General features: G+C 42.9%; 1 protein-coding gene across 1 annotated transcript in view; it reads right to left on the bottom strand.

The window, feature by feature from the left end:
- Positions 1-27712, bottom strand: part of adgrb2 (adhesion G protein-coupled receptor B2) — a gene marked incomplete at its 5' end in the record, with an annotated part of 273288 nt that overhangs the window by 3816 nt on the left and 241760 nt on the right. The window contains 6 exons of the mRNA XM_084080191.1: positions 11975-12088; positions 13996-14031; positions 17939-18643; positions 19586-19752; positions 23468-23482; positions 24295-24334. Coding sequence (XP_083936317.1) covers positions 11975-12088; positions 13996-14031; positions 17939-18643; positions 19586-19752; positions 23468-23482; positions 24295-24334 — 1077 coding nt within the window. The remainder of the gene's footprint in view (positions 1-11974; positions 12089-13995; positions 14032-17938; positions 18644-19585; positions 19753-23467; positions 23483-24294; positions 24335-27712) is intronic.

Here is a 27712-nt window from a genome sequence, read left to right as displayed (position 1 = left end):
CCATTACGACGCCATCAAGTCACCGCCAAAATACATTTTAGTCGACTAAATCAATTGTAGATCTAGTCGACTATAATCTTATGATATTTAGTCGACTAAAACTAGACTAACAGTAAAACATTTCAGATGACTAAAATATGACTAAAACTAAATAGAATTTGATTCAAAAGACTATGACTAAAACCGAATCAAGATTTGCTGTCAAAATCAACACTAACACACACGTACTAACACAGTTTAATGTAGTTTAATAATACTGTAGGTACAGTCCTGCACACAGAAAATGATCCAGAAGCCAATATCAACCCTGAAGCTTTATAGTGTTGAGTATGATAAAGTAACATCTTGGCTAGTCTGATCTAAGGATCTAAAACAAAAAAAACATAATCAAATAATCTACAGTAAACAGTACTGAAATAGCAGCTAAAGTGAACGATAAAAAAGAGGCTGGCAAATAGGGGTCAAAGGGGGTGTAAATGTGTTGTTAAAATAAGTGTTAAATAATATTCTAATAGTAACCATTGCTGTAGAGTATTTGCTTAGTAACAGGTCTCTCCAGCTCTTCGCTTAACAGAAAAAATACCAATTTTATCCAATCAGGAGAAGAACTCAGACAGGATACCGCATAAACGTTTGATGTTGGAAGTGACTGAACAAAACAAAAAAATTAGCAGACAAAATTGGAACTGGAGCACTATAACATTTAAATTGATACGTAATCTTTGTGGAGTTCTGTCTCCTGATTGGATCAAATTGGTTTCTATCCTGAACATTTATTTTCTGTGTACTAAGGAGATGAGGAGACCCCTGTTACCAAATAAACACTATAGCTATGATTATTATCGGAATATAGAGCTTTAACTTTACTTTTTTTAAATATATATAACGTCTATTACAGTCCACCCCATTTTAAGTTATGAACTGCCTAAAGCCACCTTAACACAATATGCAGCATTGGAGGCTACTCTCAATAAAATTTGGATAAAATCCAGAACCTGAAAAAGGAATGACACATACATTTCCACTTCATTACCTCAGTCAAACAAATCACGGACCCCTTAAAATAACTTAATATGGAGGACCTTTAATTCTTGCTTAAGGTGTTTGGTCAGGGGCATATTAAATGACCCTTAAAATAAATACAAAGTCATTTAGCAAATTCATTTGTTTAAGAGGAAATGGAAATGTGCCTTTCTGTCTGGAAGGGGGGCGGAGAGACAGTTTTGAATAATTTAAAATGCTGGTTGCAGCTAAATGCCACAATGTCGTTTCTGTCTTAATTCAGATGTTTTTTTTTCTTCAATTTAAGGATTCACTGCAAGCCTACCCTTAAATCACATTAATGGTGGTACTAGAGATTGGGATATTCTCTTATTTGTCATTTTAAGTGTACATTAGGGGCATGCTGTGTTTCAGAAGCCAGTGCAGAAGTGGATTGGTGGTGTTCTGTGCAGGAAAATGCATAAATATCGTCGCTGTCTGGCAGAAACCTTGTATCTCCATATTTCAACATCTACTTCGTCATACAAGAGTGTCACACAAAAGTAGCAAATACATAGCCCATCTACAAGGCCAACACATCATGATGCAACGGGTGGTGAGCTTGTAGATCTGCTATTCTTTCTTCTTCTTTTTTTTAAGTGAAAGTGGTGTGTGAAGGTTTTGAAAAGTATTAACAAGAGCTTGTGACTAACTAATACATTGGATCCATTGGAACACATGGTTATTTTTTCTGTTTCCTGAAAAGTAACACTTTTGGATATACAAGGTTTCCCCCCAACAGTGACGATATGCATTATTCATTTTGTGCGTTTCAAACGGTTCAAGCTGGCCTTCACTCTTGCTTTTAGTTGATATTTAAATCTCTGTGTTGTTATTCATGTCCTCACTGTTTTTCCTGATTCACTGCCTTTTTTTTGCTATACATATTTTTTAATGTTGTTTTATGCTTTAGCTTTTCTTTTTTGCTTTATTGTTACATTATTTGTACCTTTTCTGTAAAGCACCTGTGCTTTATTCTGGCTCTGTAAAGCACTCTGAGCTGCATTTCATGTCATGAAAGGTGCTAAACAAATAAAGTTTATTATTATTATAAACTACGTCTCCGTCTTCTGCCTCTCTGCCTATAAACACACAAACATTTCGTCTTTTTTCTATACTTGTCACCTGCCTTTTTATCTGTTCTGTATCCATGTTCCTTCCTCTGCTCTGTGCTGCCATCCAATTTGCTTCTGTCTCATTCTTTTCTATCGATCACTCTAGCTTTCGCAAACACTCTTGTACTTGGTTATTTTCACCAGTCCCGGTAATAGCTTTTGACTGTCCCCGCCGGTATGCATTTTTTATCCGTCCTATGCAGTCTCACCAATACTTTCCATTTGCAGTGCATTGTGCTATTGAAGACAGCTGCTACATGCTAAGACATGACTAAAACTAATCAAATGCTTATTAAAGAGAGAAGAGACATAGATAATAGGGATCAAGAAGGTCAACTACGACGAACAATCATTAGATAATTTAAAGCCATCTATTGGTTTATTTCCGAGGAGCTTGGATAGTGGATTGGGTGGAATTCCCATTGCCCCTCTCTCCATAGACTAACCCCTTTGGGACTGTGGAGTGGAGATATGCAGGATTCGGGTTAATGGAATGGAAGGCTATCTTGGGTATGAGGGGGTTGTGAATAAATGGGTTAATTTTTACCTTTGTTGACTTGGACGCCCATGGGTCTGCTGACTGTTTGGCTATGTTCAAACTAGGACATGACGGAAAACATGCAAGCAACACCCAATCAGCCGATGGACAGAACAAAACAGAAAAAAAAAAAACATAAATCAATAAAAAGGTTAACCAGTAGGCTTTAAAAAAAAATAATAATCCAGAAAACAGATGATGGGTGAGAGGCTCACAAGAAAACAAACACAAATGATATACATAAGTTGATACTTAACACCAAGCGGGGCCTAGCATGGAACCCAGAGGAGAGTGAGTGGATACCAGAACATGACTATGGTGTACGAGTTGTCCGTGGGTTTTGGGTCAGCGAGTTGGAACTCAACTCAAACCTCTCCACTTAAAAGTCTTTCGATACTTCATTGTACTATACCATTCATGTGGGGATAGAATCCAGAGTGCCTATTCAGCATTGGAGGATTATAAGGGCACAAAAAATAGATGGTAATTGGTTATAGCAGTCTTTAGCACCACTTACCCCTTACCCGGGAAGGAATTTATGTCACAAGTAATAAGGCCTTCAAAGCGCCAAATCCAGTGAATGTCAGGCAAATAAATTCCATTAGTGCAACATATTGCAAACAAACGAGCAATCAGGACACACACTCGGCTTGCTGCAGCCAAGCCCTGTGCAGAGCTACAATCTCAAGCTGGTGCTCACATCTTGAAATAGTTCCGGCTATAGCGCTCGGCCCCTTTCACCTCCCCTTAATTGGCCCAAGGACACTAAACGAGCTAAATTAGCATTGTGCCTCTCGGTGCGCGAAGCTAGCGTTAGCCTTGTTCCGCCTGGGCTAACCGACTCCTCATTAGGAGCCACTGATGGAACCGGGGAGAGAGCCGGCTAGCGCGCGGCAAAACGCCACGCCACACCGCGGTTTTCATGGGCAATTTGCGTGGAAGGAAGAAAACAGTTGATGAGTTTATGCTCAGCAAGGAGAAGGGGGGCAGGGAAATAATTAAAAACAAGCTAATGAGAGGAATTCATTATTCAATTAATGCTTCAGTCGTGTCACTGAGGACTGAGTTCAGAGGAAGAGATGAGGAAATGAAGGAGACAGACAGAAAAATATCAGGCCGGGAGGACGATTAGAGGAGAGAATGAGATAGGAAAGGAGAAAAGGGGAGGTGAATGGAGTACTTGCTTTTATTGCTGAAATGTGAAATTGGAGCCCCTTAGCTTAATGCCAGCAAATTGACTACCAGGCCTCAGGGTTTGCAAGTGCAGTCAAATTGCCCCCGCTAAATCAATAACAAAGGGCCTTTGTCATTTAAAATTGTACAACTTCACTTTACACCAGGCATCCTCAAAGCATGCACATTACCTAGCCAAATTCCCATTCAATGGCTTAACAACAGGGCGGTAATTTCAATGACAACCACTAATCTTAGCTGTGAATACATGAGAGCACCCTCAGGCCTCTTTCACATTAATACGTTTTCATTTCAAAATGGCATATTAAAACAAAAACAATCTCCGTCCACACGAGCGTTTTAGCAGTTTCAGAAATAATCTCTGTCCATATGTAGGTGCCTGAAAGCACAAATCACATGACCATTGACTTGATACGTGCACGTACTGGTGGTTAGTTGCAGAAAATACTAGGGAGGAAGGTATTTTGTGGAAAATTATAGTTCAATTATGCATTATAAAATGCAGAATTTGCATAGCGCCTGCAATCTGTTATCCATGTTGAATTAACAACTGGTAGGTACTAATGTCTTTCTTCTTCCAATGGTGTAAAGTAACAAAGTACATGTACTCAAGTACTGTACTTAAGTAACATTTTGAGGTGCATTTACTTTACTGGAGTATTTCAATTTTTCTACTTTTACTCCACTACTGTATACATCTCAGAGGCAAATATTGTACTTTTACTTTTACTTTAGTTACTAGTTACACGAGATCCTAAAATCGTTCCCACGTGCACTATGTCACTTTCCCGTTACTTTGCAGATTTGGATTATTATCAAAAAACATTAATTTACCACTTCAGACCTTTATACATTTCGGCTATTTGAAAATAGCAGATCTACAAGCTCACAGTGCGTCGCGATGTGTCACATTGTGAGCTTGTAGATCTGCTATTTTCAAAAGCTTTTTATACATTTGAAATGGGACATTCTGCATAATTAATGCTTTCTACTTTTGTACTTTAAGTACATTTTGATACCAATACTTTTGTACTTTTACTCAAGTAAATGTTGAATTCCGGACTTTTACTTGTAACAGAGTATTTCTACATTGCAGTACTGATACTTTTCCTTGAGTAAAAAAATGTAGTACTTTTTCCACGCTCTCTATCACATGACCCCAGGAAAGGGTCATGTGATAGGGACGTGATGAATCAGAGAAGGAGACGTCATGGCCGATAAGACCCAATCAAGAATGTGGGTTTTCAGTCTCCATGTCCGCCCACACAGGTTAAAACTTCAACTAAAATGGGGTCAGCAGTATTTTTTAAATGTCTCAGTTTTAGGGGTTCAAAACAATTGTAGTGTGGACACTAGGCGTAAACATAGCAAAAGTCAAGCATTTTAAAATGAAAACATATTAGTGTGGATGTAGCCTCAGTATCGCCTCCATTGTTATGGGGCAGACTAATGAAAAAATCAGGGCATGATTGAATATGATGAACACATTTACTTATGGACCGGCCCTGGGATTCCATCCTTTGTATTATAATAATAATAGTAATAATATACTTGCTGTCTCTCTGATCAACCATGGGTAAAATCACAACAAAGTAGTCATTTGTCTTGCTCTCTGACTCTGATCCACTTTCAAGCATGCTTCATTTAATCAACAATGCAGCAGACAACTGGACAAAATTACATTCCATTTGTGAGCTGAAATATGCATTGGCTATGGCAGTATGCAAACACACACACACACACACACACACACACACACACACACACACACACACACACACACACACACACACACACACACACACACACACACACACACACACACACACACACACACACACACACACACACACACACACACAAAGAAGCACAACTTAGCACAACTTGGCACATGAAGTATCAAACTACCCATTGCATCATTGGGCGCTGCGGGCAAACTTGTGCATTCACCTTCTGAACCATACAGGGAATTGCACTAAATAAAGTAAAGACACGATCACCCCAGGGTGACGGAGACAAAGACAGAGGAGGAAGCCATTCAGAATCTAAACATCAGCGCAGTGCGTACTGCAGCAGGCAGACAGGTTTGTCTTTCTGCCTGAGCAAGCCCACGCTGGCTTCATTTGTACACTGTCTTCCATTATGGGGCAGCAGATTTAATATGGGCCCCATCCATTTGCAGCCATGTGTGCCCTGCCACAGTGAGTCCCATTCAGGCAAGCACTGAGTCATCACTTCGAGGTGAACTGCCAGCCCAGACGGAGAGCAATGCACGGCCACTGGCGGAAACGCAGTGAGCTCTGGCCACTACAAAGACCCAAGTGGGCAACAGAGAGAGACAGCTGCTGACAGCGTAGACGGATTGGAGGGCACGAATGACTGAATGGAGGAGAAAAATGGAAGTGCTTGAGAGCGAATGAAGTGCGTAAACAAGTGAGAAATAGATAAAGCGATAGAACAGAGAGAGAGAGAGAGGGAGAAATTGAGATAAAAAGAATTATGGAAGTGATTGAGGAGGGCGGAGTCCATGGTTGTACATGTCAAGGAAAGCCTAACACCAATCTAGGCCCACCGCACGTATCAGACAGAAATTGGAAACGATGTGAAAGTCGATTTTTGTGTGTATATGTGTGTGTTGTGTCGACATTTTCCGATATCCACTCATCTCCTCCGTGACTGACACAAAGATCCTACCTTTCCAGAGAAGCAACAGTTCAACTCTTTTCCTGACCCCCATAATCCTTTGAGACAGCTCCCCCACCACCAATGCCCCGGGTATCTCCTCTGCACCCGCACAGAGTGCATTGTGTTTAGTCCTTTTAAGTGCCAGCTTTTTAATGAGCTGTTTTATGAACTGAGTATAATGGTTCATGAGGTGATTATAAACCTGTTTGGATGGGTCATTGTTTTTAATAGAGTGATTTAGAACTTGTTTTTTATCGTACGGTTTTAAGGTCATATTTAGTTCAGGCACTGAAATGGACACACTGTCACAGAGCTGAAATGGGGTGCTAAAAGTAAACCACGACACAAACGCAAACAAAAGCCCAAACTCCACATGTCTTACTATATAGGAGACACCCAGTCCTGTATCAACCCACCACACAATTCCATGAATAGGGAAATGTTAGATATCAGAAGAGAGTCCCAGTTTAATTTACTAGGATTTTGAGTATAAGCTGAAGTTCCAAAATTCATTTGTATGGGATTTGACTGAGGACAGGGTAGCATAATGGGATATATGCTACTACCACTAAGGGGTTAATCTACTCATTTGGCTTTGCAAAATTCACATTCACAGGTGACTAGCTGTGATTGATGAACCACATGGGATATGGTAATAGTTTGCCAGTATGTACTGTACTGTATGTTGTATTTTTTTGGGTCTCAAAATATATAGTCCAACCGCTAAGGGTAGCATCGCGCTTATCATTAGCTTCAAGCATCATGGATCCATGCAAAGGTATATATTTTTAGCAAACCAATGTCCACAATACATCCCAAGAGCAGTATTAAAGAAAATAGATCACTTTCAATTGAATTGGACCGTGACAACTATATGACAAGTTAAAGACATTAAACGTATTTCATATCATATCACATTGAGTCAAATACTTTCAAAAGTCATGATTATTCGCCCTACTACAGATACATACAGAGGCAGACTACGAGGTAATCCTGGGGCACATCAATCCTAATTTTATGGAAATTTAAAAGGGTCTTTATACATCGGTTTATGGGGCTTAGCATGCTTACTTTGACTTTCTTTGTAAACGTGAGTTAGCGATGGCTCTGTGTTTTGTCTTGGTGGAGGGCGAGGTGGGACCTGCGGGGTGCGAACACCGGCCGTGATCGTTAGAGGTGGGTGACAGGTTCAAGGTGTTATGGATGTAGGTTTAAATGGGAGTCAGGGACTTTTTTGAGGGAGGGGGGGGAGCCCTGCAAATAGCAGTAGAGGGTCATTGTTTTTTTTAGGTAGCTGCTCGAGGTAAATGATCACTTGGTGCTGTGAACATTTTACTTAGTGATAGGTCAATTTGGCTGCAGGACGTTAAGAATATCAATCTTCATCTAAACTCACAATGCCGCGTGGCTTAAGGAAAGAAGATGGACGTTCGCACCTTGCCTGTCATATGGGAGGAAGGAGATTTGTAAGGAAGGTTGTTAAAAGTTATTACAGGGCATTAATATAATTACTCCGGCAGTAATTATGATCCCCTGAACTGAGCTCATCAGTTTGACAAAGACAGGACAACCCGCTGAGGTTCACTGTAAAATCCTCAGTGTTCCTTTCACTCTGAAAGGGTACAAATGTAAGTAACATTTGCACCCTCTCAAAGTTTGCTGTGTAGCACACAAAGACACAGCGACACAGACATGAAACCATCGTGGACAGGGACGTACAGTAGGGCCACACACTTATAGACATGTACATGCATACCAAACATACTCATGCACACAAAACACACGCACGCACGCGTGTGACTCTCATCTCCATAATTGCTGTATAGTCAGCAGTTCAGTGTCTGGGATGACTCTCGAAAGTGAGATGTTGACAGCAGACGAGCCGAACTCAAGCTGGGGCCTGTCAAAGGCCTGACACTAATAGCATTATCAGTATAATTATTCACTCGAGTCTACTCACTTTTAGCATAATGGATTCAGGGGAGCGAGCCATTAGGTGCTGCCCTTTATGAATGTATCCAGCTTGTCCTACTGTACAGGCGTCCTGTCTCTCCGTGTGTGTGTGTGTGTGTGTGTGTGTGTGTGTGTGTATGTGTGTGTGTGTGTGTGTGTGTGTGTGTGTGTGTGTGTGTGTGTGTGTGTGTGTGTGTGTGTGTGTGTGTGTGTGTGTGTGTGTGTGTGTGTGTGTGTGTGTGTGTGTGTGTGTGTGTGTGTGCGCACGCACGTGTGTTTAATCTCCAATTTGCCTCCTTTATGATCACAGTACAGGTGTGTAAAGCAGGTGTTTCCTTACTGTTCTGAGCACATTTACTGAGGCACAAAAATTGTAAATGTGGTTGGTATCAAATGCTGGGCAGCACGGCCAACGTCTCTTTTAACTTGAGAATTTCTTTCTTTCTTTGCCAATGCTCTCAACTGCTTGAATAAAAGTAATTCATTTGTATTTGACCTTCACATTCTTTGCATTAATCTAAAAGCAACCCCTGAGCTCGCTCCGAGGCACATTTGTGTGCTGTGGCACGGCCCGTCGAGGATGGCTGCCTCTAATATATGGCACGTGCCTCGCCGGCGGTCCGCCATTTCTCTCTGCTTCGAGAAAACAGAGATGAATGAATGGGGGAGTTGGGCAAAGCTCCTGAAAATCTTTAGCAAGAAATTTAGCAAATGAAGAGTGAGGAGAAAGGCTATACCAGCCTGGCATAGGGGATGGCAATGAATGTGTGAGTGTGCATAAGCGTGTTTGTGCATTATGACGAGTTGTGAGCTTTGTACTGTAGCTATTTTAGATTTTCTTTATTTTATTGGTTAAAACAAATAAAGTTCAGTTTGTTTATTTTTCATCCAAAAATTTGTGTTTACATATTTTTTTGCTTATAAGTTAAACGTTCTCAAATATAAACTTGAAGCAAATCAACGTTTTTGTAATTGATTAGAAAATGTTGCACTCTTTGACAAAACATTGGTCAAAATGTTGGTAAGCAGTGGTCTAGAACTCGGCTCGACTCGCCAGGATCAGCAATGGACACAAAAATATGGCATCAGGCGGGCTCCAGTCATGGGGAATATTGCCGCTGTAAGGTGGAAACCTTGTATGTCCATAACAGTTACTTTTCAGGAAATGGAAAAAAAGAACCTGTGTTCCAATGGATCCAATGAAGTTATTATTTAGTCACAGTGTCTTGTTAAAGGTATACTAGGTAAGATCGCAGATCTGTGTGTGTGCACACACACTCCCCCCTCCCCTCTCTGACAGGTATCAAAGTGATGGCTGTCTTAGAGACATTAATTGATTAGAGAGAGCACTAATGAGCACATAACACGTTTGACAGACAAAGGCGTCCCCGCAAGGGATGAATGTCAACATAAACAGTGGAATATTAACATAAACAGTGGAACAAAACCAAAATACATGTGTCTTTCTGCAAGAAAACACCCCAACATAATTATATAGTGGCTGATAGAGGGAAAATAATAAAAAAATATATACATATATATATATATACTTTAAAGTTTAGGCTCAATACTTTTCATTGGTTATATATTTGTAAAACCCACAGATACTCTGAACCCCACTTTTGCTTTTGAAAAATAGCAAAAATAGCAGATGCACAAGCTCACAATGTGTCATGACGTGACACGTTATGAGCTTGTAGATCAGCTCTTTTCTCTACTTTTGTGCGACACTCTTGTACGACGAATAATGTACGAAAAAATCATACAAAAGTTGAAATATGGACATACAAGGTTCCTGGCCGACAGCAACGATATGAGCTATGTCAGGCTGGCCTGTCCTCTTGTGTTGGCAGTGTAAATTAGGTGTGAACCAGTGTGCTGATGCCAGGGGAAAGGCTGACTAACTCATCACGGCTCCATGCACTGCGGGTCCGAAAGATGAGGTGTGCACGAGCGCGCGACCGCACGCGCACACATTTCAATCTTAATGAAATCAGCCCTCTGAAGGTCAGTGCAGAGCGAGTGGGGACACTTTCGTTGGCTGCTAATGGTGCATTAATGATTCATAGAAGCTCTGTTTCAATAATCGCGGGCGGGCGGGCACGCGCACACACACACACACACACACACACACACACACACACACACACACACACACACACACACACACACACACACACACACACACACACACACACACACACACACACACACACACACACACACAGACACAGACAAACTAGACCAAGAAATTAATCAAAACAAACATATAATACAAAAAAACAACAGATGCAGACAAAGCATACAGATGGAAACACATGTTGATTATGCCACAGCTACAGCGTGATAAAAGTCATTTTGTAAGTCGAGGGCGAGAATTAAGGTTAGGAGGCCCAAATTAAAGAATTTCCAAATTCATTAACCAGGCATGATTGATTAGCCATCACGTGAAAGCTCTTGTGACCAATTGTTTGTGACAGGTACTTAATAAGGCACCAGCCAAGATAAGGGCACTGAGTGAATTCTGGGCAATTACAGGATGCATTCAAGAGATCTAAGAAAAGCGGAAATGTGAATATGTTCATAAGGGTTATATTTATGAGGTAGTTATTGCTGTTTTGTCCACAGTGAATTGATCAAACCACAAGTGAAAACACATAAATTTGCAAAAGCACTCGAGTTCCCTTGTCAGGGCAAACAATGATTTCACATTCCCTCGCCCGTTAATTTAGCTGAATTATGAATAGAAGGGCATTCAAATATAACCTGTTTGGCAAATGACTTTTGCTCATAATTATGATGAATGTAAAGACCTGCAATTCATTCAGACAGTGTTATTGTGGTGTTGAGACCAGGCAGTGATTAGCACACACAGTACCATCCTTTTGTTCTGTGTTCAGGGGTCAGTGCTTTTCATTGGCAGTTCTTTAGGGCTGCGGGGGGGGGGGGGGGGGGGGGGGGTGTAGGGGGTACAGGGACTTGGGGGTGGGTGGATTGTGTTGACGTGGGTGGGGTGGGTGGGTTGGGGGGGTGGGGGGGAGGTGCAGGGGTGCAACAAATTGATTTAATCAATAATAAAATAAATAATCAATTTGAATAAAATCAGCGATTTTCTAAAATGCAACGAATTTTTGATCTACAAGCTCACAACGCATCGTGTTGTGAGCTTTTAGATCAGCTATTTTTGCCTTTAAAAAAAAGTTTCAGTAGTAAAAATAAGTAGTTTCAGACTAATCAATTTAGTCATTTACAAAAAAATAAATTCACGGCGATTTGTTGATCTATATAATGATTATTTAAAGAACGCCCTTTAAGATTATTTCATGAATTGAAAAAGTAATCGATAGAATAATCCCCGATAAAATGAGCGATAGTTGCAGCCCTAGTATAGGGGGTTTGCGTGGATGCAGGGGGTTCCCAAACTGTATACCTCGGGCGAGGGTCTTACCTTGAATGTGGACATGGCTGGGTCCCTGCTATACCTGTCTATGGTGTGGAACTTGGAGGAGTGGTTGAGCTCATGGTACAGCTCAGAATGTCTTTTGCGAGTGTGCATCACTTTCTGGAAGGGAAAGGAAGGGACAGGACAAAAAATGAACAGAATAGAAACCAAAAAAAAAAGGTAAAGGGGGGGGCGGGGGGCAATAGGGGCAGCAAGGTGTGTGGAATGGGGGAGAGGCCAAGGGGAACTGCAGCGATGCCAGCCATGAAGGGGAGGTTAGATGGGAAGGGCGACAGCGCGATCGATAGCTGGCTTGGGCTCATAAATTATCCACTTCCTCAGCCTTTGGGAATTTGGCAACTTTGAGTCCTGTGGCGAAGTAAATTTAGCGAGAATTTGGTGAAAACTGCTAACAGGGTTTGCCCAGCAGTTGCAAGCCAGTGATCTCAGTGAGGCAGAAAAAAACTAAACAAAACTGGGAATTTAACTATTGTGTTGCATTAGTACAAGCGAGCACACACTCCATTAAACTGCCTTCTGCATGTTCTGAATGTCATTGTGGGAGGCAGCTCATCCTGCTCTTTGCAGTAGAAGTCTCTGACAGCAAACTGCATTTGTCACTGCCATGGCTGCTGTCTCTCGGCACTAATGGCCAGTGCTTTAGCTGCTCGGCAGCGGCTAATCGTCAAAGCAGCTTGCTAGGTTGAAAGCGACATGAGGGCCAGATGCCAGCGCTCAAAGACTCACCGGCAGGACTGGCGCTTAGCACCGGCTCCAATTACTTCAGAGTGGGCACTCTCATCTCTTTGGTCTGCCTTTCACACACTGTATTATTTCGTTATTTTATTTTTGTGTCTGCCTTATTCTCCTTGGAGTGTTATTATCTGTTACAGACTGTTAGCCTTAACATTTTTATTTTATTTTGTGCTTTTCTTCTTTTTTCCCCGATAAAGATGCATGTGCGTCGGGACAAGTGAAAACTCCATTCCATAAAATTCATGCAGCAGCGCAACTACCAACTATAGATTTGATTCAATTGGAAGATAAGCCATCATCAGAGTTAGTAGCTCAAAACCACACTCGCACAACACAGGCACACACACAGTACCAAAGTGGAAACTGAATGTCAAATCTTCACAATAACTGAAACCCAATAATAGTCATCAACGCAAGTAATGCATAGGGCAGTGTTTGGTCATGCATGATTTGTAAAAAAGGAGTATTGCTCAAGACTGGACATTCATAGGATATCCAGGTCATTCTATGGAGAACAGGCCTAACACAAACACACACACGTACAACCTACAGCATGTTGCTCCAACACACTTACAGTACAACCAGCCAACCAAATCAAAATAGCCACAACATCATCAACTCATAATCAAGTTACTATCACTTATTCAGACTGAGTAATCTACTTAGCTGTTTCTTCAACTAGCACCCCAGGGACCCCCCCCCCCCCCCCACTGTTCATGTCCACAGTTGAGATACCCATAATGCACCTGTGCTCTGGTTTTGTCATCCGCAAAACAGTGGCATGACATTATTTGATTCTAATCTAATTGTACTAGGATGAAAAAAAGATACAATAAAATAAAGCCGTTAGTTAAAACTATTTACAACCTGGCGTCCCTATGTTTGGGCATGTCATTATAGACGAAAAGTATTTTGACTATAAGACAATAAGAAATGGCCGAGAATTGCCAAAATAACAAAAAAAAAGTTGTTCTACGTCGACGACAACGTCCGAATAAGGTTTCAGTGGTTAAATAGGGTGAAATCTTAATCTGACCAGGACAGGGTTTTAAAAGTTTTCTGTTGAAGAAACAGCATAGCCTACTACTGCCAAAGTGCATGGGCCGCAACAAGTCTGTGTTCTAAGTGCAGGGTGGACGACAGGTGCGAGGGTGAGAGGGGTTTGCGCGATGCCACTATACTACTGCCTCCTCTATGTGTTACTCAGTCCTGGCGGAAGCAAACGCAAGCGAAGGACGGGCTGATGGAGAGAATGAGGCGCGGGATCTTACCTCAAAGTCCAGCTCAGAGTACCGTACTCTTTTCCTCTGGAGGAGGAGGGGGCAGGGGGAGAGAACACAGCATCAATGACCACGCATCAACCACTATCACACACACACAGGCCTACAACCCACAATCATACTCGGTGTGCATTTCTCGCTCTCTCTTTGTGCCAAAAGAGAGAGGCTGGGGGTAGGGGTGGGGGTGTGTGGGATGATTGAGACATTCTTGCAAATGCTGATGCCAAAAAGGAAAAACTTCAGTCTGTTTTTTAATGTAATGAGATTGCTGAAGTGGAATAAGCCAAAATTAGAGTGGAGTAATAATTTCCCGGTTCACATACACTGTGCTCTCAAATATATACATCATTTCCTGTGAAGTTTTTGGAGACTTGAAAAAAAGAAGCAAGAAAAAGACATTCCATTAAAATCAACAAGGATAGAGCAAAACCGAACACCGAGGAGCATTTGGAATGTAGGGCTTTCTTTCAAACTTACATCTATAGCAGTATCTGTGGATGTACTATAGAGGCCACTCTAACATCTAGAGACACATTTCAACCAGGCCTTGGCTTTCCTCAATTCTCGTTTTTTTTTATATTATTGCTGCTTATCCATTTCTATATTTTAATTTGGCTGGGGACCCCATGGATCCCCCTCAAGGACCCCTGGGGGTCCCCGGAGCCCAATTTGAGAACCACCGTTCTGACTCTTCCTTCCTATATTTCACTTGGGCAATGTTTTTGATTAATTTGTCTTTTCTTGTTCCATAAAATGTTCTTGTTTTCTGTTTCGTTTTTGACTCGTACAGCACTTTGGTCGACCACAGTCATTTCAAATGTGCTTTATAATGAATACAATTCGAGTTGAGGTCCTTGTAACTGCAAATGTAGAGCCAACTTTACATTTCACCAGTGTTTCTTGTTGCTGCAATGTATCCAAAAACTGTACTCTCTTATACTTATAACACTAAAGAAGCTTTCATCTTCAATTAAAACATTGTGAGACTGCTCTCACCAGAGTTTTTCTAAAGCTTTGTACAGTACATAGTCCAAACACATGTAGCTGTTGATGCGATGTGATAGCAGTAAAGGTTTTAAAAGGTAAAAAGCTATAAAGACAGATGGCGAACTGATGTTTTCTTATTCTTTTACTTCAGATGTTGATGTGAAGCTGTCTAATTTAATGTATTGTCTTGTCTACCCGTTAACCCTGCATTACATTCCTTCTTACCACAGTGAAGCCTTACCTGAGAAGGGAAACATCCAAGATTGAACTTTGTATAGCCATGTGGTACATGAAACATTCATATACATAGTAGTGCATGACATGTGGAGGACACTCATGACACTTGTCATGACCTCAGTCACATACACATTTTATAAGGTAAAAATGTAGTAGCATGAGGTTTACTGGTCTATAAGGCAGTGGTTCTCAACCAGTGGTCTGGGGACCACCAGTGGTCCTTGGGGAGGTTCTAGGGGGTCCCCGTCAAAATGTGTAAATATAGCGTCACAATCATTTTAACCACTTTAACCTTTTATACTTTGGCTATTCGTGCCACGCTATGAGCTTGTAGATCTGATATTTTTCAAGAATCTTGAACGTTTTTGAACACTTAATTTTTAAGCGATTTTTAACACAAATCTTTGCTTCTGGGGGTCCCTGGCACAACATATTTTCAGATGGGGGTCCGCGACCAAATATATATTAATTTGGGGGTCCTTGACATGAAAAAGTTTGAGAACCACTGGTCTAAAGTATTGGCCTACCCTGCAACAAATCTTCAAAGATCTCCAAGCCCACAATGAAACGCATTGTGGGCTTGTAGATTGCCTATCTTCACTATTTTCTTTTTTTTGTTTTAAAGTAATTTCGCACTAGGGGGGCGCAACCACAGGCTATGGCTGTCTGGGATCCTTATTGGCATGGAAAGTGTAGGAACCCCATGTCTATTCATTGTATGAAACAATGTGAAACATTGCAAAATACTCATCGAAATGATGTGTCTTTTACTGTTCCTTCCATCTCCTTGATTCCCTTCATTATGCCTGATCATATCTGAGTATTAATAGCAGAAAAACTCTCCCTGCTAATCTATTTTTCAAAGGTACGCTCTGTTGAGCACTTCCAAATCAAGCATAACGTTGCTGTCGGCAGAAACATTGTAGATCCATTATTTCATCGTTTTATGTATCTATTTTTCTTTTTCTTTTGATAAATCAATGCTCTTTGAAACGTACTCATATGACAGCGGAGCACAAAAGCAAAAATAGAAGATCTACAAGCTGGTTCTTGAACGCAGGTTTCTTTTTTTCCATTTCCTGAAAAGTAAGGTTTTTGGACATACTCGACCTAACAAGCGACGATATATTTTTCAGAGGTACGCTTTGTTAAGCATATCCAAATCAAGCGCATTCAGAGCTAAATGACCGTGCTTGGTTAATTATACACAACAGGGTTCCACCGGGGGAAGTTTTTGATATTCACGGTGCACTTGTAGATTTTATGATCCAGACATTTTAACGACTTGTCCTCAACGTCCTCAGCCCTAAATGAAACATCTGCACTTTTTCTGTGGAAGTATGTCATTCTCATTTCCTTAATCAACTTTGTGAGTCAGCGAGAGGCCATTTGGGGGAAAGAACCACATGCAGACAGCATCTGTGTGTGTGTGTGTGTGTGTGTGTGTGTGTGTGTGTGTGTGTGTCTGTGTGCATGCTCTGTGTGTGTCCATGTGCAGTGTGCATGCATTGTGCATGTGTCTGGTTGTGTGTGTGTGCAAGGCGTGTATGTTAGAGGGAGTGAGTATAGTGTAATTAAGGTGGGTTAAAAAACATTTGCCAGGGGGTATTTCCTCTGATCCTGTACATCTCAGTCCATCTGTTGTGCCACCTTGCAGAGCTTGGGGGTGATGCACAAGTGCGCGCGCACGTGCACACACACACACACACACACACACACACACACACACACACACACACACACACACACACGCGCGCACACACACACGCACACGCACACGCGCACACACACACACACACACACACACATGCACACACGCACGCGCACACCCACAGAGTAATCTGACCTGCAGATACGTACCACTGTGAAAATAACTATCATTTCCTAAATCATTGTGTCAGTGAGCAAGTACCACTTAACTGAACATAACGTTGCTGGTGCCAGCCTATCTCCATTGTTTCCATTATAATGTCACATTTGTTCTGAGGCAAACAACGGCATGCTTTTACCGTAGTAGTGTTTAGACCCGCTTGAAGGCTGACATTTATTGTTTGTGTGTCTGTGTGGGCAGTGCCAACAGAGAGAAAGTTCCTCCCACAGCGATTCTTGTCCAGATAGTTTACTCCCATCCTTCCTGTTCTCCTCTTTTCCCTTCCCTGCATCAACTGCCCTCCATGAACTCTCTCCCCCCCAAGCACCTCTTTTCATTTGGCTGATGTATAACTATGCAAGAGGAATTAAAACACAATGAAAACCAGACGGTAATGTCAGATTAATAACGTCAGCACTATGCCCTTTCAAACCATCATTAGCATGCAATGTATGGCTATGTCGTGTTTGCAAGGTAAGCGCATGCACAGCAGTGGCTAATGTGTTTTTTAGCATATCGCTACTCGGATTTGGAGGGTAAGGCGCAAGTGCCAGGTTTGATTAGACTTGGTTTCGGAGAAATTAGCAAGCTTCTACGTATTATCTATTAGCGTATCCAGCATCCAAAGGTCACTGTAATTATTGTATGTAAAAAATCTATATTGACTGACAATAGCAAATACATTTGAATAAAATTAGACTAAATTGTCTAGTTTTTCTTTTCAACTGAAACTAGATGTTCTGACACCCCTGCACACATCGGTCAGACTGAGATACACAGGACCACTGAAACAGGAAGCCTCCTGCCTCCATCCATGCCTCCAAGTCCCGAGATACCCACCTCCAGGGATCCTGCTGAGAGGCTGGTGTTGGCGTTGGTGGTGGTGCTGCCCAGGTTGCGCGGCAGGGTCCTGGTTCTCTCCACCGTGCTCCCCCCCGTCAGGATCTGCCGCATCGACGGCCTCTGGCCGGGCTTCAGCTGCAACGAGTGCCCGTGGGCGTGCATGTGGCCGCCGTGAGTGTGCACGAGGCCGCCCTGCCCCATCATGTGGCCGTGCCCATGGGGCATGGTCTTGATGGTCCCGTAGGAGCGGTTGAGGTTCATGGCGATGCTGAGGTCGCCCACACCGGGCGGCACAAAGTCGGCCGGGTAGGCCTCGCTCTCGGCCGGGTGCAGGGTCAGCGGGGAGGGGGGAGGCGGAAAGGGCGGGTCGTCCACCGCGATGTTGAGGGGCTTGTCCTCGCCCCCTAGTCCCAGGCACCCCCCTTGGGAGGTGGGCGTCGGGGGCTTGAGGCTGACCGTCCTACGGGGTAAGACCATGTAGTCCCCTTCGCATCCCGCTCCGCTGCCTCCTCCGCTCCCCGTGCTCCCGTCCTGGGACGAGTTGGAGGCGGGGGGCGGCCGCGCCCAGCCCAGGCCGCTCTCGGTGCACAGGTAGACGGGCGCCCCGCCGCGCTGCTGCCCCTGCTGCCTCTGCTGGTCCACGTTCACCTCCTTCTTCAGGGGCGTGTCGCTCAGCTCGTTGAGGCCTCCCAGTGTCGGAACCTGATGGAGAAAAAAATACAAGATCAAAGCATCTGCAGCCTGGATGTACGCCTCCGAGTTTATTTCTGATCAGAAGGAGAGTTAAGCACTGCCAGTTAAGCTGTCTAAGCTGGCCCAATGCCCAATGCATCTCTAGACCCACATGGGCCTTTACTAGAGCTTGCATCAAATCCCACCAGAGCTATCTATCTCTACCTGTGTATCCCCCTCTCTGTAATCTGTTGCAATACATTAGATATGTCTGAGAGGTAATCCTCTCAAGGCAAAACTGCAATGTGTTTTGAATTGGCAAAAACTAATTTGTGCCACAGCTCATACACATAGCCCCTACATACCTACTATACCACCCTACCCTACTTATCTACAGTATGTACCATCCCAACCAACCAACTATACCCACCTACCCACCCACCCACCTACCTATATATGAGGATTTACAACGAGACACACGTTGGTCACTCTGCCAGGTCAAGTGTCAAATAACTTGGAATAAAAGATGAACTAAGGACTCTGACTTCTAATGCCACTGTAGGGTATGGTTATTGTACTGTTTGCACTGTTGACACTGTCACTCTTCTTTGCACTGCACTGATTGTACTGGTTGCACAGTATGTCACTGACACTTTCTTTTGTTTTGGGGTGGGATACTGTGAGGAGTGAGGACACTGTAACCTGGTGCTGTTGTTGTTTTTCTGCATAGAGTACAATGTTATCGATGGTTCTTCTTACTGTTTTTCTTACCTTTGTACTGCTGACTTTCCTTACTTTGTATCTGTAGTTTGTAACTATTAACTCCTGTGCTAACTCTGGGCGACTGAGATTCCCCCGCGGGGATCTATCTATCCATAGTGACAATATGTACTTTGGTTTTATCCTGCGACTGACTGATGCTCCTTCGGGTGATAAATAACTTCAGCTTTAAGTTATCTGGACCCAATGTACCTGTACAATAAGGTTGGGAGGGGGGATGTTCCCGGGGAGGGCGCTGAAGTTGAGTCCCCCCTCCTGGTGGGCGGACAATTTGGGGTCGTCCTCATCGTCGAGGGAGATGCGGGACAGGGTACCGGTGATGGTGGCTGGGTTGCAGGTGTTGACCTCCTTGAAAATAACTGGAAGTGGGGAAGGGGGGGGGGTCGGTGGAGAGAGAGAGAGAGAGAGAGAGAGAGAGAGAGAGAGAGAGAGAGAGAGAGAGAGAGAGAGAGAGAGAGAGAGAGAGCGAGAGAGAGAGAGAGAGAGCAGGGAGGGAGGGAGGGAGGGAGGGAGGGAGGGAGGTATGACGCACGTAGGAGCGAGGTAAAGTTTTGGGAGATTAGCGAGGGCAAAAGCAAAGGGGGAAGTTAATGAGTGAGGATGAAGTTAAAGCATAATAGAAAGGTCATGAGAGAAGAGAAAATCGGCTCGAGGGAGGGAGAGAGAGAGAGAGAGAGAGAGAGAGAGAGAGAGAGAGAGAGAGAGAGAGAGAGAGAGAGAGAGAGAGAGAGAGGTCCAAGAAGCAGGCAAGAAGTAATATGGAGGAGGCAAAATTAGATGGGGAGAGCAGGGAGACAGATGGTTATGGAGGAGGACAAAGAGGGTGGGAAAAAGAATAGTCATGCAAGGTAGAGGAAGCATCAAGAGACAGGATCAGCGTATTAAGCAGAGATGATTAACATAAAAAAGAAGGAATTCATGATTAATGCATAGGAAGGAATTTGACAGGGTATAAAATTATAATGCCAAAAAAGAAGACAACCAAACAGATAAATGTGGGTAAGGAAAAAGGAGATAGAGAGAAATGCAGTCATAAAAGCAAAGTGAGTTCCCTTATAATATAGACAAACATCTGTGGATTGGAACTAGTACAGTCAACATAATCCTTGCAACACACCCATGAATAAATGCAATATATCTCATTGATTGGGTTGCAGAGATGCACCGGGGGGACGCGCCGCTATGAAATCACCCACGGGGGCTTCGATCAAGACCTAACCGTGAGCCGTGGTGATGTGGTATAGTGGCACCACCGCGAAAAAAGGAAGAGGAGAAAAAAAAGAGAGAGAGAAATAAAACAGGTTGCATCTTAACCCATTCCATCCGGGGTCGCATCTGTGTCATTTTAGATTTGAGCTATAATCATTATTTTATACTTTGGCTGTTCAAAAATAGCAGATATACAAGCTCATAGTGCGGCACCGAGTGCCGCGCTATGAGCTTGTAGATCTGCTATTTTTTGAAAAATGTTGAACATTATTTTGTGCAAATCTTTTTTAAGCGAAGATTTGAACTCAAATCTTTGCTGGGGATCCCTGGAACAAAATATTTGACAAATGTTCGCTTTAAAATATATATATAAGATTTTCACACATTTTCACGACTTTTCAAAAAATAGCAGATCTACAAGCTCATAGCGCGGCACCGAGTGCCACGCTTTGAGCTTGCAGATCTGCTATTTTTGAATAGCCAAAGAAAAAAATGACACGAGACGCTCTCCCGGATTGAACGGGTTAAGTTTCATTTCTCATTTTGGGCTTTAGATGATTTATGCAGTCTGAGATGAGTTTTATCCCTGACACTGTGACCCAAAGTATCTCTCCCATCTCAGTATCTGCTGCTGAGCCAGGGCTTTTTTATTAGCTCTGAGAAAAAGGTACACTGTCACACCGGGCACCGTCGCTTTCACATGAAAGACACCCGAATACCTTGAAGTCCACTTCACAGCTTGGTCACCGTGAAAACCCATTATTTCCCTGCCCCTTGCGAGCACATGCAGTGCGGCGTCATCGTGGTGCGGACTGGTCATGTGTGTGTGTGTGTGTGTGTGTGTGTGTGTGTGTGTGCCTTGACGTCACAATGCATCACATCATGAAACTGTAACGACTCCATCAAGCTTTCATGCGTTGGTTCTTAAAAGGATAGCTCACCCCCAAAATGACTTGTTTTTCCCCTATCGATTAGTCACCCCATGGAGACTTATGGACCTGGGGTGTTTTTGTCACATTTCTAAGCCAATAATTTGATGACCGGCAGCGGTTCCGGTAGGAGACACAAAGAGTCTCCTTTGTGTCTCCTACAGGAACCGCTGCCTACCGGTCCGCTGGTCATCAATTATTGGCTTAGGAATGCGACAAAAATATCCATGAATTCAATTAAGTCTCCACGGGGTGACTAATCGATCGGGAAAAAATGTTTTGGGTTTAACTATCCCTTTAAGCCTGGTTTATGTTGTACAGCGGTGTCGCATGCCCCTACAATAAACGATCTACGAGCTCACACGTCATATCCACGTTGCATCCGGGTTTGCACCCGTAGAGTGGCTGAAAATAGCGAGATCTACAAGCTCACAACGCGCCGGGCGATTCGACGCATTGTGAGCTTGTAGATCAGTTATTTTCGGATGAGACACCGCCGTACGACGGAGCATGAATTAGGGAAAACAAAACCAAATAAACACAGCAACAACAATAAGGGAGATTTCTCAGAAAAAACGCTACTTAAGTTGACATGCTGCTAACACCCGTTACTGTATAAACAGCTACATACATCTGCCATCAACAACCAAACTTTCGATAAGTGCATGCTGGAAATCATGCTCAATCCACCATGATTGGAGTGGGAAAAAAACCCAGAAATCCCAATAGGTTCTATGCACAGCAGCCATATTGGAAAGAAATTGGGCCTCTTCTTACTTCCTTCACGGGTGTTAGCAAAGATGCTAATGAAGGCTCTGTTCCACTCTGCTACACCAGTGGGTCTCAAAGTGTGGACCAGGTACCCTCATGGGTCCTTGAGGGGGTTCCAAATGGCCCCTTACGGGTGTGTAACCCGTAAAAGTTATGGGGGTCCTTGAAATTAAAAGGTTTGAGAACCACTGTGCTACACTAAATGGAACAGAGCCTTTACTACAATCATTGGTAACACCTGTGAAGGAAGTAAGGAAGAGGCCCAATTTATTTCCAATATAGCTGCTGTGCATACTAGAGCCAGCAACGTACTTCTGTTTCATGCAAAGCAACACATTGTCAAGGTACACACTTGGCCAGTAATTGGGACTGGGCATGAATGCTTAATTTATACTCTGTCTTACAACGTGTGTCACTTGCCGAACATAGCAGATGCAACGTGTGAGCTTGTAGATCGGTTATTTTCGACGAGCGACAACGTCGTACAATGAGGTATAAATCGGGCGTAAAGGTGGAGTAAGTGATATTTATTTGTTCAAATAAGTGTTAAATAGCTCTATATTAAGATAATAATCATTGCTATAGAGTGTTTGTTCAGTGTTCTCCCCGTCTCTCCAGCTCGTTAGAAAAGAGAAAATATATGTTCAGGTCGAGACACTGATTTCATCCAATCAGGAGAGAGAACTCATAGAGGAAATTGGAAGTGATTCAACAAACAAAACAAAAATAGCATACAAACTTGGAACTAGAATACTATAAACGTGAATGGTTCTCTCTCCTGATCAGATCAAATTGGTGTCCAACCTGAAAATGTATGTTCTGTTTATTAAAGAGCTGGAGAACGGGCGACCAGGATATTGAGCTTTAACTTTTTTAATAAAATAAATGACTTACAGCACCTTTAGATCAAAGCATACTACTATGTGGAATGGCCGTCACTAAACACAACAACTAGCACCTTCTCTGCTTCCCTACTCTGTTGGCGCTAACTGATCTGAAAGGACCGGATAGGCGTGTGACACGTTCGGCTCAACCCATCCTATCCTATCCCCTCACATCTGTATCCAACAGGCCAACAGGAGCCAATGAGCAAAGGAGTTATATGAGTTTAGGGACTGCATGGCCCAAAGCGGAGTGGCGAAGGTCAGGTGTGTGACAAACTTACATGGGTGTCCTCTCTCTGCAAGGGTGGAGGGAAAGAGTGGCTCTGTGTTAATTTTTACAAAACACATCTTGAACTCAAGACAACCATGATAAACATCTGGATTCAGAGATAACCATACTGTATGCACAGTGGTGTAAAGTAACTAAGTACATTTACTTAAGTACTGTACTACATTTCCAATTTCCAATACTTTTACTTCTACTCCACTACATTTATGATCCAAATATTGTACTTTTACTCGACTACATTTATTTGAAAACTTTAGTTACTAGTTACTTTGAGGATTTTGATTATTATTACAAAACATACATTAACCACTTCAGCCCTAAATGTAGTACTTTTTCCACCACTGTGTATGCATGCACTCGCGCACACACACACACACACACACACACACACACACACGGTTATGTGCATCCGCAGACAGACAGAAGCACACACGCAAACGCACACACACACACACACACACACACACACACACACACACACACACACACACACACACACACACACACACACACACACACACACACACACACAGATGATAGGAGGAGGCCTCACACGCTGAATCAGTCTCATCCAAACTCATGCCATCCAAAACACTCTTTTGATTGGGCAGATCCCGCGTGACTGACGGGAGCCTAATAGGTCCCGCCCATCACAGAATCACATTGACATGCACAGCAGCAGAGCGGTGTTACAGCTCACTGCTTCCTCTCTGCTACTCTAATCCCATGTTTAAATGGATACGAACATAGATGAAAGGAAAGAAAAAAGCAAGGGAGGGGTGGAGAAAGGGAGGGAGGGAGAGAGAGACAGAGACTTACCCGTCTGACATGCCAAATCCACATCCTTCTCAAAGTCCGTCTGAGAATGAGATAGAGAGAGATGGAAAGGACATTGAGTAAGTGTGCACTCTTGTTTGTGTCACGTATGAGCGTGTGATCAAGCCTGCTTGGCGTGACTTGTCTGATAAAAGTCACACTGCAGTGGCCAGATTAGCAGCAGTAGAGGCCAGGAGAGTAATAGGATCTATGTTCTTATATATATATACTGTAACGGTAACACATTCAATGACCCTGATGCTCTGATTTGTCCTTTAGTCAAGAATGGCCTCTGTTTTCCATAGAATCGGTTTCCATTATGTTCATTCATTCTCATGGTCACTGTACACATTCATTCTTAGATTCTTTGTTGATAGTCAGTACAAATACCTGTTCCTTATATTCTTTGTTGATATACCCACCCGTTTGCTCATTTATATATTCACTGTAGATGTAGAATGATTCATTCACATGTTCTCTGTATATTTATTGTATAATGGTTCATCACTCATTCGCTCATTCAACGATCTAGTGCAGATATCGTACCTAGGGCCATGGCAGCTCAGTATTTATCTTTATTTTGTATTATAATTGTCTTATTATTATTTAACTTGGTTTGGTTCTTGACCATTACTCTTACATGTTTCATTCTTACTGCACTTGCTGCTACTGGTGATCAATAGAGGTTTAACTTGGGGCGCCAATACCCGAGTGGTTAAGGCGTGTAGTCCTAGGTTCGATTCCCGAGCCCATGTCAATCCCTGACTCTCTCTACCCATTTCCTGTCAATCTTCATTGTAGACTATCTATGAAAAAGTAAAATCTTAAAAAAAGGTTTATCATAGCATATCATATCTTATGACACATTAGCAGGTCTTGTATGAACAAAGAAAATTATACAGGTAATGGTGGAGGGGGAAAATAACACCTGATCAGGGTCTTATTCAGGGGATCAGAGTCTATTCTAGAAACATGTTTTCCCATCTTTCACGGTGAATTTGCTGCATGGAACGTGTCCCTATACTTCCAACTCTAATTAAAAAAAAGATTGCTTTCGGAATTTGAATCTGTTTCAGCATCTCGACATGCGTGACTGACATTTTACCTCTGTCGGTGTAAAATTCCAGTTTGCTTCGGCAGAGCCAACTCCGTCTAACGGAGGCATGGCAGGTATTGTGGGGATATACGCCAGGTACAAAATGCCTATTCAACAGTACTATTATCCGCTGTGTTATTCGAGGCAAAACGCCGCTGTACCCTTGACTAAAAATTGGTCATCAGGGGGAAATCGGGCATGAAGTAAACAATAGCTTTGATGACTCAGCTTGAGTCAAAGCATCCTTATGTGAACCCACCTTGCTGAATTCATACTGCTCGAGTAATTTTCACGGATAATGCAAAAAAACGGTTTATTTGCTCTCATCAGAATCAGATGATCTTTATATGATCATCTGTGTTCATTAGGGTGTTTGGATTAAGCCGCGTTGAGCAGAAGTTACTGTTCGGTTCTCTAAAATAGGCTTCATTTGAAGCTACAGTAGTATGCATTAATGTAACAACACTCATTGCTATGCCGGTGTGGCCCTCTCTTCTGTCATGACAGAGCCTCCCCCTGGCCTCCATGGGATACACTTACAAAAGGCTTTGTTTGGATAGTAAACCACAGATTTTTGACAGTTTGGGCACGCCACAGTGGTTGAGAAAAAGGAAGAAGTGAGGAGGTGGTATGAAAAGCAGAAAGAGAAGGGAAAAACACTCTCAAGAGAGAAAAACCTGTACGTACGAAATTCATCTGCAGCAGAGTAAACAAGTTTTTTTTTCCTAAACGCACAAACAAGGATATGGAGTATATCTCCCTCTCCCCTTTTTACCAACCCACAATTTATCTCCTTCAACCCACCCTTCTCTAATATTCACAAAAATATAACTTTTTAATTATGAACTGATTTTAGCTGTTCAACTTTCTGTCGGCACCGGAACTTGACTACATGAAGCCGAGAGTAAATGTTCTGGGCATGTCATAATAAGTATGCAGTACTGTAGCCCCACATAAAATGGCGAACAACATATTCTACCTACAGTATACGTTATTTCTACTTTGATTTAAAGGTGCAATATGTAACCTACAGAGAAATCGGATGGATCGTGTATGAGAAGTGATTCTCCATGTCTCAATGTGTGATCAAGATCATCGTTTTACAGATTGCACCTTCATTACCACTACGGATTCTACAGACATTCACCACAGCTACAGTATATCTGCTCAACCACACAAGTTTGACATACTGGTAGGCTGCCGATGTGGTTGTGGACGTGGCTATGATCGTAGGCGTGGTTGGGGACATTGTTCAGGAGGAACGGGCTATGGTTGCGCCCGAGGCTGAGAGCGTGGCCGTGGCTGTGGCTGTGGCTGAGGCTGAGGCCGTGGTTATGGCCAAGGCTGTTGTTGTGGGGCAGAGTGAGGTAACAGCCCGGACGGCTCCCCTGCGGGCAGGGCGACTGGCGGCACACAAGCAGGCCCGGCTGTTGGTGGCAAGCCGGAGAGCACGGCGAGCCGCCATAACGCAGGGAGCCGTACTGTTGTTGGCCACAGTAGCTCACGTTTTGGCTCTTCTGATGGCATGGGAGGCAAAGTGATAGATGGGAAGGAAATATGAGAAAGCAGGAGAAGTGAGATGTGAGAGAATGGAAGCGATGACAGTCTGCTTGTAAAGTCTTTATCAAAGACGTGTTGTTCCGTCATGTTTGTTAAATAGTGTTTTGTCTAAAGACTTTTTAAACATATCTGCCTACGCACCAGACTTTCGCACCTCTTTGGCAATTAAGGTGAAGAGCTCTGAGTTCTATAAACATCTATTGCTCATAAATATCACAGCTTTATATGACAAATATCAAATCTTCAATAAGTGGGCTTACATTTGCTCCTCCGCTGAGGTACCAAAATGAACAGTAGAAAAAAGAAAAAAGGAATGATAATAATAAATAAATAAGAGAAGACGGCGTCCTCACAATTTCCCTCACAGATCGATTGCTCCAATGTTAAATCTCCTTAACCTCAGTGGTGCATTGGGGAGCCCATGACCATTACTGTAAATGAGTCTATTGGAAGAATAAAGTGAATCGAGAGATGGGAGTTGCAGTAACTGGCGCTTTCACCGCAGCAGTGTGACCGTGGTGACATTGGCAACGGCAGTTCAAGTCTCTATGATTTATCACGCTATTAACCGCGTTTTGGAACAAAATAACCTTACGTGGGCGCACACACTTTGAATAAAGATGAGGACAGCTTAGGGTAAACAAAAGTGCTGCTGCATTGTCTGGTTTGCTGATAATGCACAGAATCTTAGCTACCATAAAAGCTTTGTTCCTTTTACCCGTCATAATTCACACACACTTTAAGGGCCTGCAGGAAGCACAGCCA

This window comes from Gymnoscopelus microlampas (assembly GCF_963454915.1).
Source record: "Gymnoscopelus microlampas genome assembly, chromosome: 15".
In the NCBI taxonomy this organism is placed as follows: Eukaryota; Metazoa; Chordata; class Actinopteri; order Myctophiformes; family Myctophidae; genus Gymnoscopelus; species Gymnoscopelus microlampas.
Note: the sequence above shows the minus strand (reverse complement) of the source record. Positions and strands in the feature narration are given on the sequence as shown.